The 20,383-nt window shown below is 38.9% G+C and overlaps 1 protein-coding gene across 7 annotated transcripts in view; it reads right to left on the bottom strand.

Annotated features, from left to right (window-relative positions):
* ULK4 (unc-51 like kinase 4) overlaps positions 1-20,383 on the bottom strand; it is a 633,437-nt gene that overhangs the window by 315,947 nt on the left and 297,107 nt on the right. The window contains exon 33 of one of the 7 annotated variants that reach the window (XM_079114120.1): positions 8,098-10,022. The exons of the other annotated variants lie outside the window; for them this stretch is intronic. Coding sequence (XP_078970246.1) covers positions 9,909-10,022 — 114 coding nt within the window. The 3' untranslated portion in view covers positions 8,098-9,908. Of the gene's footprint in view, positions 1-8,097; positions 10,023-20,383 lie in introns of those variants that run through there. 7 annotated transcript variants of the gene reach the window in all.

The raw sequence follows: 20,383 nt of genomic DNA, 5'->3' as shown, positions 1-20,383 counted from the left end.
ATGAAGTGGATATATAACAGATAAATGTGATACATATAGAGTGACTATATATAATGGAATATCATTCAGTCTTTAAAAAGGCAATCTGTCATTTTCCACAATATGGATGAACCTGGAGGACAGACAAAATGCTAAGGAAAATGAGCCAGGCACAGAAAGAAAAATATTGCATGATACCATTTCTGCATGAAATCTTTAAAAATCAAAGGTTGAATATAAAGACATAGAGGATAAAACAATGATTACCACAGACAGAAATGATGGGGAGAAAATGCAGAGATGTAGATCAAAGGAAATCAAATGGTAAATATGTACTATGTACACAAGGATTATAGTTAATAATACTGAATCATATTGGAGATTTTCGTGAAATAAGTAGATTTGTTGCTGTTGCTGCTGGGGACTGAAGTCAGAGCCCTGTGCTTACATGTAAGCACATGCTCTACCATGGAGCTACCTCCCCAGATGAGTATATTTTTGTTGCTTTTGTCATAAAAGAAACTATGTGAGATAATTAATATGTTAAACTAATTCACTACAGTAATCAGTTTAGTGTCAATGTGTATCCATCATGATGAACGATTCAAATATACATAATAAAATTTATTTTTTTTAAATTGGTACAAGTTCTGAACAGTCAAAATAGAAAAACTTTCAACAACTGAAACTAACAATAAACTGTGGACACTCTTCTGTCTTTGGTGTAGTTCAGAATCTTTAAAAAAAAAAAACTACAACTAAGTCTAGGGATAAGGATCTAGACAGAATGAAGAGCAAAAACATTCTGAAGTATGTGCACATAAACATCTATGATTACCTAGAAACACATAGCACTTTCTATTTAGCACATATTTAGATTACATTTCCTAGGGAAAAAAAAGTATATTTTCTAAGCATGCTAGCATACCACCCACACACTTGTACAATAGTACCAAAGTGCCACTACAGGATATGATGGTGTGCCCCTTCAGTCCTTTGCAAATATACTATTTGGCAAGATTCCAAGAGACAGGAATGCCAAACTCAGACAAGGGTCTTTACAGAATTCAAGTGAAATCAATCTCTTTCAGGGAAAGAGGACACTTGTGCATATTACTGATAATTTCTCACAAGGCTGTTCCATAGGCAGCTCAAAATCGGGGTGGGGGGATCTAAATTGAGCTCATGGCCTCCTTTGCCTTTGCACAAGCTTTTCTGATTCCTTCTTCAGTGAAAAACCCTACAGCCTCCCCAGTCACTCAGCTATAGATATGGGAATCATGGGGACTGCTAAATCATTTGGACTTCTTCCTCTTGTCTCACTCCTGCAATTAGCCACAACGTCCCCACTATCCGTGCCTGAGACTGGGCAATAACACTGTTGGCTGATACCACCACAACACCTGAAGAGAATCCCTTCTCAGAGAGCCCCACCTTCTCATCTGACTCCTCTCTAAAGCAGCAGAGACTGTTCCCATTCCTGCGGCTTAAATCTGGGAGTTTGCAGGCCAAGTGAGGGTGGCGGGATTTACAATAGGCTCAAGATCACTGTTTCCATAGTCCACTTTGTACTTAAATCCCTGGTGACTTTTAAAGTCCTAAAAAAAGGGGAAAGCCACAAGAGTCATGGGGTGACAGAAATAAGCATACTGTTGCCCTAGTGTTTTCAGTCCCACAGAGGTATCATGTTATGGTTTTGGAAATAATCTCGTGACTTATTGGGCCTCCAGCTGAAGAACAGGGAAAGAAGCAAACTGAATTAAACTGATAGAACACAGGGTAATTTAAATTGATTCCGTTATTCACCTCATAAATACATATATGGGACTTCTTGGAAAGAAAATTCAGAGAATTTAGGGATCCCAAGTGAGACTATTTGGAATAGATGACATTGAGGCTGGGGCAACTGCCAATGGGCATTTGCTATACCAGTTGCAATGTAGATGTTTGGCTCCTCTGCCAACATGGTCAGGATTTCTGGGGCATGGGCAGGCTCTGGCTGAGGAGGCTATGGGAGAACCTAGCCACAAGCTTTTCTCTCATCTGGAGCCAAAAATGCATGGTGCTCTTCCCCCAAGAGTCTCTGGGTACACGATTAAGTCTCTTCTTTCACATGGGGCATCATCATTTGAAGCCTCCCTCCATCTTTCTGATTAAAGACACAAAGGAATTTTAAATTATTTTAAAATTTGACTGACAGAGGCCCTCTAGCAGCAGATAATGCAAGTTATAATTAGTGATACATTCCAGCTGGCACAGCAGGGACAGTTGGATCAACTGGTACTATTTGCTAATCAGTTTGCTGAACTCTTCTTTAGAATCCCAGTCCTCCATCAACGGCAATGGCAATTTGCTCTGGAGAGCCTCCTGGCAAGTTAATTGTGTTGCTTGGTTTTCCTAGCCCTACACCCTTTCATGTTACTTAGGCTTCTAGTGGGAAGCTTCCATCCACTTGGCTCCTGACAGGGTCCTATGCCTCAAGGCAGGCGCACTGGGTCAGAGCCAATGCTGCTCAGGCGGGGGAGCCTGGCAACAGAGCCAAAGGGAGCCTGCCAGCACCAGCATCCCTAGGGATGGATTGTGCACCTTGTGTCTGTCTGCCTGGAGTGTTGAAAGACAGACCAAACTTCCGCATAATACCCTATCCTGAGCTAAGAACCCACCCAAAGTAGGAAGGACAGATGAGAAAAAATACAAATGCGCATCCTGATACAAAATTTCCATAGCCTTCTCCTTACATTCTGCCATTGTCCAAAAGTAAAATAATAACGGTAAGTAATAATGGTCTTAAACTAAAATCACTCTTAGAAATTCAGGTCAAATGTCCTTTCTGGGCGATGGGAAGGTTGCCCTTCGTGGGTGGGGCAGGGTTTCCATCACCTCCCCAGGCCTGCCTCCAGTGCAGCCCTTCCCTTGAGTATGGTTAAGGATCACAGATGCTGAGCTCTGTGAAGGCAGAACTAGGACTCAACCATCTCCCCAGGGCCTAGGCACAGTGGCCTCAGAAAAATTAGAAATTAAATATTAAAGAACAATCTTGCTTGAAAATCACTTGGGCCAAATAGAGCTGGGGGAGGGGGCACAGACAGCTAGTGAGAGGTTCCTTCAGGAAACTAGTCAATAACCAGAAATTGCCTTCAATTCAGCAATTGATATGGACTACAAACCTAAATTTCCTACATAATAGTGTGAAACAGAGATACAAAAGGATGAAAATGGCCTTTCTCAAAGTTCTCAAACAGTATATATTTACTTTTGAATAACATTTGCAATAAGTGATAAATTCAGATTATTTTTTACCTGAAATACATCAACTAACTCACATGCTAAAATCACCATGTACTTATGAAGCACTTTTATCAGCATGGGTAAGCATACTCTTAAAATTCTGAAACTCTGACATAATTTAATCTGACTTTCTCTGCAAAAGATTAACTGGCTCACAAGGAAGTGTTTCTTCCTAATGAAAACACTATAAACGGTGTGAAAAAGAGAGAAAATACATACAACTATAATAAGACAAGTGTCAATCATAGGAGTCTTTTACTGTGGGTGTGTACAACGTTTGGCAATGGGAGTATCCTGGGTGTTGGTGCTCACAGTTCCAATCCTGCAGAAGACAACTCAGTGGACACTGACTAGAAGTTTATTTAAATCTAAGGTTTTGGTGAGCCTAAAGGCATGGTGTAGTAGAGCAAAAATGGATTAAGTGCTCCAAGTAGCAGCTTGCCCCAAACCAGCTGAAAAACAAGGAGCAAAGCAAAAATCATAAACTACCAAACCCTGGAAGAAACTTAGAGAGCTGTGTAGTTCAAATCTTTGCTTTGGGAGAAAAAGTGAAATTCTAAGAAAGGAATTTTGTAAAGAGTAAGGGCCAGGAATAAAGCTCAAACTCAGAAGCATACATTGCTTTCCCATTACCTCACCATGGATTACCTAAAAATCATATCAGGACATAAAAAGTCAAGGACATAACTTTAAAATGATTTTTTAAAAAATTTCCCCACACTGGAATAATGCTGTAAATGCTGTTCACTGGAGCTGCAGATTTGGTTGTCCTTAACACTGGCTCCAGTAGATCAGCTTTTACCCAAGAGCAAGGGGTAAATCAGCTATTCCTGAGTAAATGGGAACACCTTGATGTAATGCCTACTGACCTCCATGTCCCAAAAGAAATGCTTTATGGATCTTATAGGATTTCTGAAACAGTTTTTGCAGAAAAGGGCTGTCTCTAAGGAAGTGACAGCCATCTTCCAGTCAGAGATGAAATCTTAAACAAGCAGCACTTTTTTCCAATAAATTATTCTGAGCAGATGACAAATCAGACACTAGGGGAACTGCATGCACGTATACTGTGTCTTCAAAAATCAGCAGTGTAAGGCAGCCTGGATCTTTGTCACTCACCCTGGAATTTGCTGCACTTGGTATTTTATGCATGATCACATTTGTTTTTAATCTCCATAACTGAGGGCAATCATTTTTTCTTAGGCTCTACTTAGGTAATAAGTTACCTTATTTGTAATAATTACTCTTTGAAATGTTCTATAAGCTCCATTTTTGCCCACACAATAACAGTAACTACAGCATCTTGGAGAATAAATTGGGTGTGACAGGATAAAATGATCCCAGAAATTTTTCAGCTCCCAGATAATCTTGTCTTTACTGACATTTTTTATTATTAACTGGAATTAGAAAATACCCTAGATATAAGTATAAACTGAGCAGTGTTCATGTGGGTTAATAAAGATGTTCAAAGTTTCATGCAGGACAACCAGGAAGACGATGAAGAACTCAAGTTCTGTGATGTGAAAGGATTTGGGAGAAAGAATTAATAAACCCAGACCCTGTGCATCAACGAGGTATATGCTGGGTAAACAAGAAACACAAAGAAGAAACAGAAGTCAGGAGACTGATAAACCTCATCAAGGGAGGAAGTAACCATACAGTGGCCTGTCCCCATTTCTCAAGTCCAGAAGAGAACTTGAGAGATCTTCAATTATTTAGGCCAATCCAGGTTAGGAGTCTTCTAAGGGCTTTGAGACATCAGCTAAAATTCAACCATGCTCTTCAATACCTACCCTTGGTCAAATACCTGTGGGTATCATAAATATATACTAAGCATCCAAGACTCATCTGAGTGTCCATTTGGACATATCCACTGCTTCTGCACCAAAGCAGCAGTTCCACCAATCCATGAGAATTCCCTTGAATTTAGGAATTGGGAGGAGGAGAAAGGGAAGGCTTTAGTGTTTTCAAATTTTTAACTGCTGCACCCCACTCAAACAAGCTGCAGCTTTAGGAAGTCAGATTTCCACAATGCTTGATTAAACTTTCCTCATGTCGGTCAAAGAGAAAATCAGAAATAAAGACAAGTGCTAAGAATGAAGAGACAATGGAAGAATGGAAGCTAGAAAGACCAGGGAGGAAGAAAGGATGGGATCAAAGGAAGATGAGACAGATGGTTCTCTCTAGTAAAGAAAACTAAACTCAGTGAGGCTGAGCTCAGGCACAGTGCATGTTTTCCAAAGGTGCTAAAACACAAGGTCTCCAATACAATTCACCTGATTCTGGAATTGCCATTTCTTACTAAGCATGAGTTGACAAACCTAGTGTGTCCAGTTACTGGGCACCTCCAGTTGCTGAACACAGGCAAAGAAAGGTGCACAGAGAGAGTGGGTCTTGTCCCTACACTTCAGTACTGCCAAGTGTCTTCCCAATGTGACCCACACCATTCTCCATAGGCAGGGAACAGAAAAGCAAGTAGTCTTTGTGATCCTTTTTACCTCCAGACACCAAGTTGTTTCTTGATTTGTGGAGTACACATGTCAGGACTGCTTTCTTACTATCACTCTCACTTGGTTGGCCCTGTGAGTACAGAGTCATAATGTCACAGGCCCCTCTGCATGTGAATTTTGATGAATTGCTGATGACTAAACATGTAGTCCTCTCAGGTTTACTGGCTGGCACAGAATCCAGCTAGTGTGCATGACAAGGGACAGGTACAAGTGATGGTTGCCATGAGTTTGTATTGCGTGGAGTAAGCAGAGAAGGGATACTGATCTTTCACGGATGCCTCTGAGTGTCAGGAATATACATTTACCTTTTCTGGAGAATTGGACTTTATTATTAGCTAGTCTTATCAAATAATTTTAAAATTCATCTCTCAGGGTACAAGTAACAAGTTAAATAATCCAAACAAACAAACCCCACTTGTTCTGGAGATATGAGAAATAAACTACACATCAAAATTAACAGCTTCAATTCTGAACCATTTCACCATACTTAGAAGTTCAACACAACATAGGTTCTGCTACACCAGGCTGGGGAATCCAACAGAGAGAAAGCAAAGACCTGAGCTATAGCATCCACATCATTGTCACCAGATCCATGAGGGGCAGGGAAAGGGGTACTTGCTCAGGTAGCTGCAAACATGTTGTTTCCAACTCTGCACAAATGATGCACCCAGCTGCATCATTTCGCATCAGCTGCATCATCCAGCTGCACAGCTGGGAGCTCAACCCAGACACAAGCAGCAGAAAATGCTGCAGTTTATATATGGAGAAATGATGCCTAATGAGAGGAGATCTGTTGGGTCCTCAAGCCAACTTCCAAGTACTTTTCTGTACTAACATCCTTTGATGCTATGTCTTTCCATTTACTTCCAGAAAAGAAGACAAAGGGAGAATATCTGAAAGAGGTTTAAAAGTGTCAAATCATAATAATTTTGAAACTATGTGACTATATTCAAATTAAAAAAAAATTTTTGCACAATGTTATGGTTTGGATATAGGTGTCCCCCAGAAACTCCCATGTTAATGCAAGAATATTCAGAAGTGAAATGATCAGATTATGAAAGCTGTAATCTAATCAATCCACACTAGTTTGAGTGGGCTAAATGGGTGGTTAACTGTAGGTAGGTCCAGCATGGCTGGAGGAGGTGTGTCAGTAGAGGCATGCCCTGCAGAGTTCATCTTTCCTGCAGCTCCTTCCCCTCTGTTTTTGCTCTGCTTCCGGGCCACCATGGGCAGAGCAGAATGCCTCTGTCATGCCCTTCCCCCATGATGTTTTGCCTCATATTGGGCCCAGAACAACAGAGTTGACCGACTGTGTACTGAACCTCAAACTGCAAGCCCCAAATAAACTTCTCCTTCTCCAAGTTGTTCTTGGCAGGCAGTTCAGTCACAGTGATGAAAAGCGAACTAATACAAACAATCTCATTTATTTGTGGACTGTGGCAAAGATCAAATGCAAGTTTTAGCACAAGTTGACATTTCCCACTCATTTCTGAGAATTTACACTAATTGATCTAAGAACAATATAAAGTTGTGTTATTAAGAGAAAAAAAAAACAATCCCTGGAAGACTGCCTTTCTTCAACACCCAGAGACTATCTCTCCTTTTCATAACTTGGGCAGATTCAAAGAGCACACAGGACTCCAGGCAGGGTCTTCTCAGTGTTTCTTCCTGAGCAAGTGTAGCCCTGTGCTCCTGGCAAGGGCACCAAGCCGCTGCTAGACTCCCTTCAGTGCATCCACCAGGAGGAGCATGAGACCTACACATACACACACACACCAATGGTGACCTCCATCTAATGACAGCAAAACACTTCCTTATTAGCATAAGCCTCACCATGTCACACTGCTGACCTTAGAAGCAGAACCATGGGACTGACCATGGCCTTCAGACCCTGAGTGCCCCTGCTTATTGCCTGCTACAGTCCAATCCACCCCAGTGGCCCAGTCTCAGAATACAACTGAGTTAGTCCAACTTCATTGAACAAATACTGACCAAAAGCAGATGGAGAGAGAGAAGAGAGTAGTATGTTTATGAGTTATCACCCTTTCAATCACAGGGATTTATAATACTGAAAACAGAACCAATTTGAATATAGTGAATGGATTGTAGTTAAGCTCTCATATCAAAAGGTTTTAATGTGAGATTACACACATTTCAAAAATAAACACACATAGATACATAGATCTATAATAAGACTTTGCAAAATAATATCTGAACAATCTGTTCACAGGTTCATCATTTTGGGAGTCTTCTCTAATATCTTTTCATCTTATAGAAAATAGACTTTTTTAAAAAAGGGAAAAATGAATAATCTTCTGTGCACACAACTGAATATGTATAAAAAGCATAATGTGCCAGGCCTACCCCAGATTCTACAGGGTCCAAAACCTGCACCCAGACACCAGATTTGGGGAGATTTCCACCCAAGGGGTGGACAGGCCAGACAAACATCTCAGGGTAAGAGATGGTGCAGTGTGCCGACCACGGCAGACAGAGGGTGAGGCCTGGGTGAGATGAAATTCAGGAATGAGATGAGAATGGAGTTGGGCAGGAGGCAGCAGCATACTGGGGAGAAGTGGAGATTGAGAAGAGATCGTGGCTTCCAAAGACCAGAGGGGCCATAGGAGTATGTCTGCTGAGGGGACAGGAGATGGGACATTACAAAGGATTACTCTGAATCCCTGGCTAAGACTTCTGGAATTCACACTAAATCTTGGTCAAAAACAAGTGCCTGGGATATTAATTTCTTTGGGGTTTAGTGTGGCAAAAACAAACTAGAAGTACACTATGATCAAGTCACAGAGGTATCAACTGTGTCATGTCTGAAGAGCAGGTGGGGCAAAGATGCACAACCACAAGGGGGAGCACCACAGGGCCTTGCTCCTCTCAGCATCTCTGAGCACCTCAACTTGCCTCTGACAAGGCTGTCATCACCTGAGCTCCACATGTCCCCTTCTGCTTCCAGAGGCTCTGTGGGCCACTAGGCACTGATTTTAGAATGAACTTAAATGAAGTAGGCTCTGCTTCTGGCTGGAAAGGTCAGCACGTTCTCTTGAGCTACATTACATCAAAGGGGCAATGTTTTCTGCAAGTTTTTTAAGAACTTGGATTCTTAACTATTCTGATCTACCAAGTTCTGCAAAATGTAAAGAGCTAGTACAATTACTGATTACTGATTTTGTTCTTATCTGCAAATATCATTTAGCAGCTGTGGATATGCTTGAAACCAAAGGAATAACTAGATGAATTCTGAAGTATCCTCAGACTGTGCACTTCAGAGACATCTGTCAATACAACTCAGTTTTGTTTTCAACTTTAGAATCTAACTTCTTTTCGATGTAAGCTTTTAGATAATGATATTTATGGCTTTCAAGAGATGGGATGAGTAGGGGAATAGAAGAAATTCTGGATGTGAGACACATATCAAATAGTAGAAATGAAAGAACAGAATATTATTAGCTATTTTCATTTTTTAATGGAACTTACAGGCTTCTATATGTGCCTAAGAAATGCCTCAGAACTGCAGTGTGGCAGGAAGCCCAAATGAGGTCTCAGAAAAGATAATGGAGCTTTAATGATGGAAACAGTAAGAAAATTAAATCTAATCATGTTCCATTAAGCATACTCTTAGCTCCCATTTTTACTAAATTATTTTATTATGATTTTGCCTCTGTCTATTGAAATAACCTTTTATGGCAATTTGATTTGCAAGCACAAATAAGTCTCATTTATTTTCCACTATGAACCCCTGTGGGATTAATAAGAAGAGATGGATCATCTAAAATCTTACCCATTCTACAATCAGGAAGTAAGCATTCAGGAAGATGAACACTTTGTTTTATATCTATATTTGTAAGAAAAGCATTATACCATAATTACAGTCTCATTTAACAGTAACATAGCACCTGGTAGAGAAAGATCTTCTAACAGGAGTTCCTGTACCAGCCTTGAAAGGGCAGCCAGAAATCAAGCACTCTTCATGTGCCAGTGTCTTACACCTCACTTCCTTCAGCCTTAGCCCCTTTACTCATCTTCCTCCTAGTCTCGAACTTTTAGCAGGTTTGCAGCACTTGGTGATTATTGACTCCAACTGCTGGGTTGTATGCTTTCAGCAGGATTCTCCTGCACAGCCATCTAGATCTGAATCCTAGGGCATGGCATGGTGGATTGTAAATCATCATGCAATCTGTTCAAGGACACAGATACAGGATGTAGCAGAGGAAGATGGCAGTAACTGTTCATGCTGCTTTGTAAAGAACACAAGCACCTGTTACAAATGCAGGTTGTGTTTTAAAAAGGCTTTCCAAAGCAAGTTTGCTTCACAAAAATGCCATGAAGGGAAAGCTATGATGACTAACTGAAATCTCAATTAACTAATTAAATGGGTTTCTGAACAAATCTTGACTGAGCAGATTAAAAACTAGAGGATTTAATAAGGAAAATCTCTCACATGTAAAGAATGGTATCTGTGGGAGGAGAAAAGATTGGGAGAAGCAAATTTAATAAAGAAATAATAATTAGTAATATGTATGAATCAAATAATAGCACCAATTTTCATAAACCAGGATAGTGGGGAGAAATATGCAAAAACACACTAATAATAGGATACTTTATTCACCTCCCTTAATCTAGGATAGATGAAGGGGAAAAATCAGTATAAAGAAGGAAGTCTTGAACAACATGCTCATTATGATCTTTCTTATAGACAGAAGTCAATTTCTGAATTCTATAAAAAGTCAGGACAATTTTCAGGTATATTCAGAAAATGTATGAAAATTCACCATGGCATATAAAATAATTAACAACCAATCTGAAAAGGAAATTAAGGATACAATCCCATAATATATATTAACATAAAAAAGGAATGAAATACTTGGAAATAAACCTAACCAAGGAGGCAAAAGACTTTACACTAAAAATTACAAAACATTGGTAGAAGAAATCAAAGAAAATATAAATAAGCTGGGTGCAGTGCTGCATGCCTATAATCTCAGTAACTTGGGAAACTGAGGTAGGAGGATCACAAGTTCAAAGCCAGTCTCAGCAACTTAGCAAGGCTCTAAGCAACTTAGGGAGACCCTGTCTCTAAATAAAACATAAGCAAGGCTGGAAATGTGGCTCAGTGGTTAAGTATTTCTGGGTTCAATCCCCAGTACCCGCCCCAAAAAAAGAAGAAAAAAATATAAATAAAAGGATGACATCCTGTGTTCATGGTTTAAAAGACTTAACATTTCAAAATGTCCTCATGCAAAAGAATAAATTTCCCTCCTCACTCTATATCATACACAAAAATGAACTCAAAATGGATTTAAAGCCTTAAAAGTGAAACCTAAAACTACAAAAATTATAGAAGAAAACAAAGCTTGAAGACATTACATTTGGCAGTGGCTATGTATCTGGGATATCACACCAAAAGAACAGACATTTCCTAAAAACATGAAAAATAAAAACTTGTATGCATTAAAGGAAACAATCAGCAGACTGAAAAGAATATCATATGGAATGGGAGAAAATATTTGCAAATCATATATCTTATAAAGGATGATAATCCAGGATAAATAAGGAACACCTACATTCCCCCCCCCCCAAAAAAAAATAAAGGAAAACAATCTGAGATATCACCATGCACTTATAATTATGGCTACCTATAATGTTGCTATTATAAAAAAAACTATTGGTGAGAATGTAGAGAAATTGGAATTCTTCTATGCTGTTAGAGGAAGTGTAAACGGTGCAACCATCAAGATTCTAGGTTCTCGGACTGCCAAGATAAGTATACGCTAGGCTCTGCCTTAGCTGAGTTTATCTAGCTGAAATCAAGTAGACGAACGCTACTTGACAACTGAGGGTACTAATGCACCAAGTGGTACTTCACTGCCTTAATCTAATTACCTATAAGCTAATGGTTCTTTCTCACTTTATTCTTTACTATTCACCCACCTGAAGAGTGAAGTTCAATTTCAATTTGTTCATCAGCATGGCAGGCAGAATTCTAAGATGCCATTACAAGCCATTAAGGAGGTTGAAAAGGTAACTATATCACTAGACTGCTGACTTTTCAGATTTGGAGATTATGCTGGCAGGTCTAACCTAATGACATGAGCTTTAAAAAGGAACAGCAATTTCTTCAGTTGGTTTGCAGAAGAGGAATATGGAAACATTTAAAATATGATATGCACTGCTAGATAATTATATTCAGAATGGAAGGAACCATTGAACAAGGACATGAGAGTAGCCTTCAGGAGTGCTTCTTAGCCAACCACCAGTGAGAAAGTGGACACTTCAATCCTAAAACAAGAAATTCTATCAACAGTGTGAATGAACTTAGGATATTTCCACTGTGACTCTAAAGAAGAGCACAGTCTAGCCAACACAATACTTTCAGTATTGTGAGACCCTAGGCAGAAGATCCTGTGGAGTCTGCCTGGAATTCAAACCCACAGAAACAGACAATAAATGGATATTGTTTTTGTGATTTCTTGTCCTTAAAAATTAAATAAATTATTAAAATTATCAAATATATGACCAATATTCAAATTTCTAATTGTCTTACAAATGATTTTTTAGTTTAAGTTGTACACATTGATGTTAGTTACACTCTTTAAGTTCCCTTAATCTGTTTTTTCCCTTTTTCTTTGATTTAATTGTTGTAGAAATTAAAATTGCTTTTACTATAGTAATTCCCACAGCTACAACCTTATAGTGTCATTTATGTGTTCTGACCACATTGTTTTACAATATATGGAAATGTCTGAAACTGATCAATTTGTGCAATTAATATGTGAACAGAGGTACCCAGCATTCACTTCCTTTTCCACAAAGAATAACTAAAGCAACAGGTGGATAGCTCTATTTTGAGGTAACTGACCATGGGAGAAAGCTAGAATTCAGCCAAAGAGAGAATGGAAGCATTTAAGTCTCAGAAACCTAGGACAACAACACAGAAAGAAGAACAAAGCATCCTGGGAAATGCCACCTAGTTCCCAAGCTGGGAAGCATGGGAGACACTCCATTGCAGAGGTAATAATGAACAAGAGAGGACCCCACAAACTTCATTAACACAGATGACAGCAATCATAGCTACTAGAAAGCTTCATAGTGTCATAGGTTTAAAGTCTATTTAAGGGTGTAACCTGGAGTCTATGCAGTATCTTGGCTTTAGAAAAGGATCAGAGCCCTGACTGCTGTAGCTAGGTGCCATCCTGAGAAGGGAGCCATTGTTCAAATTCATATTACTATGGGGGCCAGAAACTTCCTGCACATTCTCATCTCTGGGATCCCACAAATATTCCACCACACTTGTAGCCTCATAAACCCAACTTAACCCACCAGAGTAACTGTGGTCCCAGCAACCAATCCCACTTGGTGTCCTGCATTATAAGAGACAGGCAGGTATTTAGTGCAGAAGGAAGCAGAGGGTATAGACCTTAAGAACAGCCAGACCAAGTGCTTCTGCTCTGGGACCATATGCATGGTCAGACATGGGTGAACACACAACAAAGCCAGGACTGAAAGCAGGTGCCCAAGCAGTTCCTGCAGTCACCTCACCTCCATGCTCTTCTGGGCACGTGACACTACTGAGTCTGGGAGCTAGCACCACAGTTCCTGTTGCCACAGCGCCAGCCTCATGATGCATTTGGGTATGCTCTTTGCACAGGCTGAGAATGAGTGCTGAGGCTCCCACTGCCCCCTCCCCACCATGTCATGTCTAGACTCTTGCTGCCATTGGACCTGAGTGTGAGAACCACATATGGGGTGCTGTAGTTCCTGTAGCCACTGCCTTTCCACACACAGTCTGTGGGCTCAGTGGTTTCCCACCACTGCTTAGGCTTGCAGGGCCAGAGGCCCATAACAGAAAGAGATTATCTTCAAAGTACCTGAGAAAACCTCCATTGCTTGATTGGTGCCACCACTCCCATAGTTGGAGTGGCCACACAGTAGGCACCCCACACCCACTGCTATCTGTGCTACATCTGCCTAAGTGTTCCCTACGTGGCCCTTGGAAACAATGGGTTTCTTCAACTCTGTCATGCTATCATTGTGCCCTAAGTCATTTATTACAGCCAAAGAAATTACAAAACACTGTGGAGCTGGAACCAAAGCCAACATTACATTCCAAACTGACACCCCGAGACACAAGGAGGAGGAACAAGTCATTTACCATAAAGGCCACTCCATAAAAATGGAAGAGAACTGATCCATTAGATGTGTAAATATAAATGCTAGAGCACAAAAAATAGGAAAAACCAAGGCAACATGACACCTCCAACTCTTCGAGCAATAGATTAAAAACAATATGGATGGAATATTTGGTAAAGAATTTAAAAGAATGATTATAATGCTCACTTAGATTCAAGGGACTACAGAGAGTTGAATGAAATTAAAAAGAAAATGTATGATATAGATGAGAAACTTAGCAAAGAGATAAAGATCTCTTCCTTTTTATTGGTACATTATAATTATACATAACAAAAGGATCTGTTGTTGCATGTTAGTACATGTATACAATATAACAGTCTAATTTGGTCAATCATTCCTCTTGAAAGGAAACAAACATAAATCTGCGGGGGGGGAAACAGCTCAATAAGTCAAAAAAAATACAGTTCAAAGTTTCAACAGGTTAGATCAAGTAGAAGAAAAGAATATTTGAACTTAAGATAGGTCTTTTGAAATATTCCAGTGAGAAAGAAAAGAAAAAGACAAGAATAATGACAACCTTCAAAACCTCTGGTTTACCATTAAATGAACAAATATTCACATTTTGGGAATGTCCAAAGGAGAAGAAAATGGAAGGGCACAGAAAACCTATTCAGGGAAATAACTGAAAACTTCCCTCATCTTGGGAAAGACATGAACATCCAGGTTCCAAAGGTTCAAAGAACCCCAAATAGACATGACCAGAAAAGATTCTCACCTGACATATTATATTAAAACTGTCAAAAGTATAAGAGAAAGATAACTCTCTGTTTTTGTTTTTTGGGGGGGGGGCTGGGGATCGAACTCACGGCCTTATGCTTACAAGGCAAGCACTCTACCGACTGAGCCATCTCCCCAGCCCCAAAAGATAATTCTTAAAACTATAAGAGAAAAGTAATGAATCACATCTAAGTGGGGCCCCCATTAGACTATGCTGATGGAGAACTGAAGTTATTTAATAAACCATGATAACTGAAATTCATGCATACTGGAACCAAGCAAAGAGGTCTGCCTATAATTGTTTTTGATATTTACAACCATATATGTTTATAAGTATACAGACATATGGATAAATATATATACACATATGCATATATGTGTACACATATATGTGTGTATGTATACATACATATAGGAACAAATTCAGATGCATACATGCTAAAATGTAAACTATGAAGTCTATTACACAGAGGGTAACTATAGTTAATAATATTGCATCATGTAATTCAAACACTGGAGATACATTGATGGGTTACTTTTTTAAATTTAGACTCAAAACCTACACTGCTCAGGATATGTAAAATTGTACAGCTTTTATTTCTTAAGTACAGTTTAGTTCTATGGCTGAATTCCCCTCTGTTTACCCCTTCTGTATATCACATCCCAGGTTGAATTTTTTTTTTTTTTTTTTTTTTAGGCAGATAGTCCATTTCCCACACAAGTCAAATCTCTGGTGAAAGCAAACAATGAATTCTGTGTAGAAGCACCTTGAGCTATCCTTTATGTTCACTTTGGTAACAGAAATTCACACTATGTTGCTGGGAAACTGGAGTAAGTGGCAGTGACTAGTCATATGGGAAAAACCCATAGGCAGGACCTGGTTTCTGGGCAGGTCCTAATGAAACAGCACTGCCCACATTCAATCAGGACTTTCTAATTACTGCTCCAAGATGAATGGTATATGCTGAATGTTATCAGAAGTAGACCAAAAAAAAAAAAGCAATAGGATCTTGAAAACACAAATGTAGATATTTCTTGAGAGGGCAATATCTCTGCATGATAGAGGATCTCAAAGGTAAGGTTTACCATTCATATCACACCACTGAGCCCTCCTAACATGTAATTTTCTGAATTTAAAAAAAAATAATTTTCTGAAAAAAAAAGGCATTTTTTTTTATTGTAAACAAATGGGATACATTTTGATTCTCTGTACATGGAGTAAAGGCATACCATTCGTGTAACCATAAATTTACACAGGGCAATGTTGTTTGATTCATTCTGCCATTTTTCCCCCTTTCCCCCACCCCACCCACCCCTCTTTTCCCTCTATACAGTCCTTCCTTCCTCCATTCTTGCCCCCCTCCCTAACCCTAACCCTAAACCTAACCCTAACCCTAACGCTAACCCCTCCCACCCCCCATTATATGTCATCATCCGCTTATCAGAGAGATAATTCGTCCTTTGGTTTTTTGAGATTGGCTTATCTCACTTAGCATGATATTCTCCAATTTCATCCATTTGCCTGCAAATGAAAAAAAAGGCATTTCTAAACACGTCTTTCATTACTAGAAGTCTCTGACTTCCTGATGGGCTTGCGTTAATAAGTCATAAAATTCTAAGGCCTCTTAAGGATGCATGGACCCATTGAACATTACAAAATTCCCTAATATACAAAACTGATCAAAGCAGAGAAGTCCTGGTCTTGCCTATCCAGTTCCACTCTCTCCTGGGTAGTTATTGGAGGTAGGAGTAGAAAGACCTGACTTCACTTCAACCTGCTTTGCTCTGCCATCTATCTAAATGGGTTTTCAACACTGCTTACTTTGCAAACTAGACCCTCTAAAATATTAATTGTGTAAAAGTAGCTTAACTGGAGCTATGGAAAAACTATAAAACATTTTATAGCGAAATAAAATAAAAATCCAGTGCTTCAATAGATACAGAGTATCTCAGGAGACCAGACAGATAGAGAGACATATGTGAGCAATCTCCCAGAGCTTATGAGTAATATATTTCAAAAGAAAACCTATCTTGGAGAGAAAATGAATCATTTTTACAATGAAATCTAGAAATTGCCACAGTTATATAGCACAGCAGGAATTATTCACATGTGAATCATGTGAGGACAGCATTAGAAAAAAAGAATATTATTTCTGCTTTGATCAATTTAGATCAAGAATCATACTGTGAATTTTAATCTAAGAAACATCAAACATAAGTGAATATTTTTTGGCCCATAGAATATACACAAACAAAAAGACCCAAGTAGATTTCATATTTAATCTCAGTTGCTGCTTCTCCAAAGACTGTTTTGTATTGATTCTCATAACCACTTATATGGTAGACTTATTATTTAAAAAAAAAAAAAAAAGGTAGGTGGCATTGTGCTCATATCCTATTACTGCTGTAAGAAATTACTACAAACCTCAAGGCTTACAAAAATGCACTTTATTGTCTTACAGTTCTAGAGCTCAGAGATCCAAGCAGGTCTCACTGGACTAGAAATCCAGGTGCCTGCAGAGCTGCCTTCCTTTTTGGAGGCTCCAGGGGAAATTTTTGTCATTCTCTAGCTTCTAGAGCCTGCTGCATTCCTTGGCCTCTCCCAGTGCCAAAGCCTGCAATGGTCTCTCAAGTCGTTCCCACATCACATTATGTCACCTCCTTCTTCAATATTTACAGGACCCTCATGATCAAGTTGGGCACATAGGATGATCCAGACAATCTCCTTATATTAAGATCAGTGAAGTAAGAACTTTAATTCCATCTTGAACCTTAATATCCCAGTGCCATGTAACATAACATAGTCACAGGTTTCGGGGACGAGGACGTGAACATTACAGGTGCTAACTCTGAAAACTATACCTAGCCATACCACAAGGGAGAATTGACATCAGCATATAAGAACAATGCCCAGAAAAGGTGTTTATAAAATGGAAAAGTTACTGAATAACAACTACTTGTTAACATCTATGAAAGAAAAAATTAGCCACTTAACAATGCTTTACTCATATGTTACAAAATGCGGTCCCCATACAAATGACTCTCGGGTAGATCTTTCCAAATGTAAATCTAATGATCAAATCCTTCCCTTAACATTCTTCCAAGGCTCTTGAAAAGACATGAGGTCAAGTTCAAACTCCTTGGCAAGAAGTGGAATCTCTTCACTGGCTGGGCCCACCACCACTCGCCCTTGAACTTGTACTCACTCACATAGGTATTTATTGAGTGCCTGCTACTACCAGAAAGTGATCTGAGTGCAGGACGCAGTGGTGACCAAACATAAGACAATTTCTGCCGCAGGAAGTCAGTCATCTAGAGGTGGACTTTAATGAACTCATTTCACAAATGTAAAGCCACAAATAGTAACAAATATTCCTCAGATATACAGGGCATTCAACACAAATATTCCTTGAGACAGAGCATTCTGAGCAGACTTGTATCTGACCCAGACACAAGTCTAGGTGATCCTCCAGAAGAGATGCCTGAGGGCACAGAAGATCTGGGGGGCGGGGGGAGGGCGGGGGGTGGGCGTTAATGATCAAAGGAGAGCAGAAGGAGTTTAACAAGCAAAGGGACAGGTGCATACACACTTTAAGGAAAGAAACAGCAAGTACATACTTCGGCCTGTAACACCACAGTCCAACATGAAAACTGCGACACTCCTTGTTCAGCCCAGTGTCTCCTCCTCATCAAAGGGAAGCCCAGGCACCCCAAAGAATTGCACCACTGCATGTCTGTTATAACTGACATTATACTGTGTCATATTTGTTGATGTATATCTGTCAACACAGTAACTGTGAGCTCACTCAAGCCAAGACCTGGGCTTCGTTCTTACCCCTAACTCCAAGAGTGTCCAAAAGAGCAGGTGACTGAACAGCAATGATTAACAAAAATCATATACAAAACCTCCACATGGAATGTAGGATATGGTTCAACGACACAGCACTTGCCTAGCATGTGCAAGGCCCTGGATTCCATCACCGATTCAACAAAAAAGAAACAAAAAACCATAGTTGACTCTATAATGCTTTCCATTTACTTCTCTCCCTGACATATTCTAAGGACACAGGGGTAGCTCTGACTGAGAAGATAAAACCAGATGCATGTTATTTATCACAAAGAAAATTGGCAAATGAATATAAGTACATAAATCGAGAGATCAGGAAAAGAATAAAATAACCCTAATGAAAAAAGAAATTGGAATTGATTAAAGAAGTTTTATTAAGGAATAAATGCAATAGAATAAAATCAATAAAATTGGTAAGTATCCAAAAAAAGTTCTTACAGGGGGAAAAAAAACACATTAAATCAAATAAAACACTAGCTATCTTAACATAGACCAAATGGACAAGTCGCAAATATATCGAATTAGGAGGAAGACAGGGTAAATAACAACACATATTAAAGTATTCACACAATGCCACTCTGATAATAAAACATATATTATAGAAAAAAATTCAAATTTCCAAAATAAAGAAGAAAAAACTTTAAGGATGATAACTGGGAAAGAAATTTTAAAAGTTGCCAAGGGATAAATAAATGGAAGATAAAGATGCATCTCCTACATAGAAAATTTCCAAATAACTTATGTAAATATTCTGCCCTCAGGCAGGTAGAATTTAATTTCTCATCCTCTGAATGCTGAAAGTGTTTAGAGACTTGCTTCCTGAAGAGTGAAGTGTGGAAAAGGGGAAGGTGGTAACTTCACAGTAGAGAGGCTGGCAAACCTCAGCCACATGACCAAAGTTAATATCATCAATGATAGGTCATGTTGGCTGCAGGTTCCACTGATGTGATGAGGATGGCGCTTCATTCCCATGGATTTCCTCCCCCAAATCCATAACACCTGTCTCATGAGAAAAAGAAAAATCAATACACCTGAATTAGGCATAATCTACAGAGCAGCAGGGCTACTAAAAACCACCAACGTCTTATAAATCAAGGAAAGTCTGAGGAACTGACAACCAGAGAAAATTGAGGAGACATGAGAACCAGAAAAGATAAAGGACACTACAGAAAACTAGTGAAATCTGAATAAAATACTGGATTCCTTACCATAGTAATGTAAGAACAAAGAGAAACTAGGTGAAGGCATACAGGACTGAATTATACTACTTTTGAAACCTATCAATATTTTAAAGCTATACTAAAAAAATTTGTTCTTTGAAAAAGTGGTCAAAGAATTAGAATATTCTAAAAATGAACCAAACTCTCTGTTTATGTATGATCTATAAACTGTATAAATGCATTCTGTCATGTACAATCAGAACAAATAAAATTTTTAAAAAATTGCACAAGTCTATGTAAAAGTGTACTCTATATTGCATAGATCTACATAGATAGACATATATAAACACAGTAAGTTAATGTAAAAACTGAAACTGAAAATGCCCTGTAATGATTGTACTGTACGCATATCAATTCCTTTTTTTTTTTTTTTTTGATATTTACCACAGTTATATATGTTATCAGTGGGGAAAATTGGATAAGGGCTTCTTCCCAGGACTAAATGTACTATTTTTGCAACTTCCAATAAAACTGTAATTATTTCATTATAAAAACTTCATTAAAGAAAATTGGGTAAAGTCATGTGAATAGCACAATCACTCATCATTTTTTTCATATAAAAATTAGTTCTAGAAAGAAACATATGATACATGCTATCAAGTCATGTAGTCCTATACATGATGCAT

The sequence above is a fragment of the Sciurus vulgaris genome (assembly GCF_902686455.1).
Source record: "Sciurus vulgaris genome assembly, chromosome: 16".
Taxonomy (NCBI): domain Eukaryota; kingdom Metazoa; phylum Chordata; class Mammalia; order Rodentia; family Sciuridae; genus Sciurus; species Sciurus vulgaris.
The sequence above is the reverse complement of the archived record's forward strand: the minus strand, read 5'-3'. Positions and strand labels throughout refer to the sequence as shown.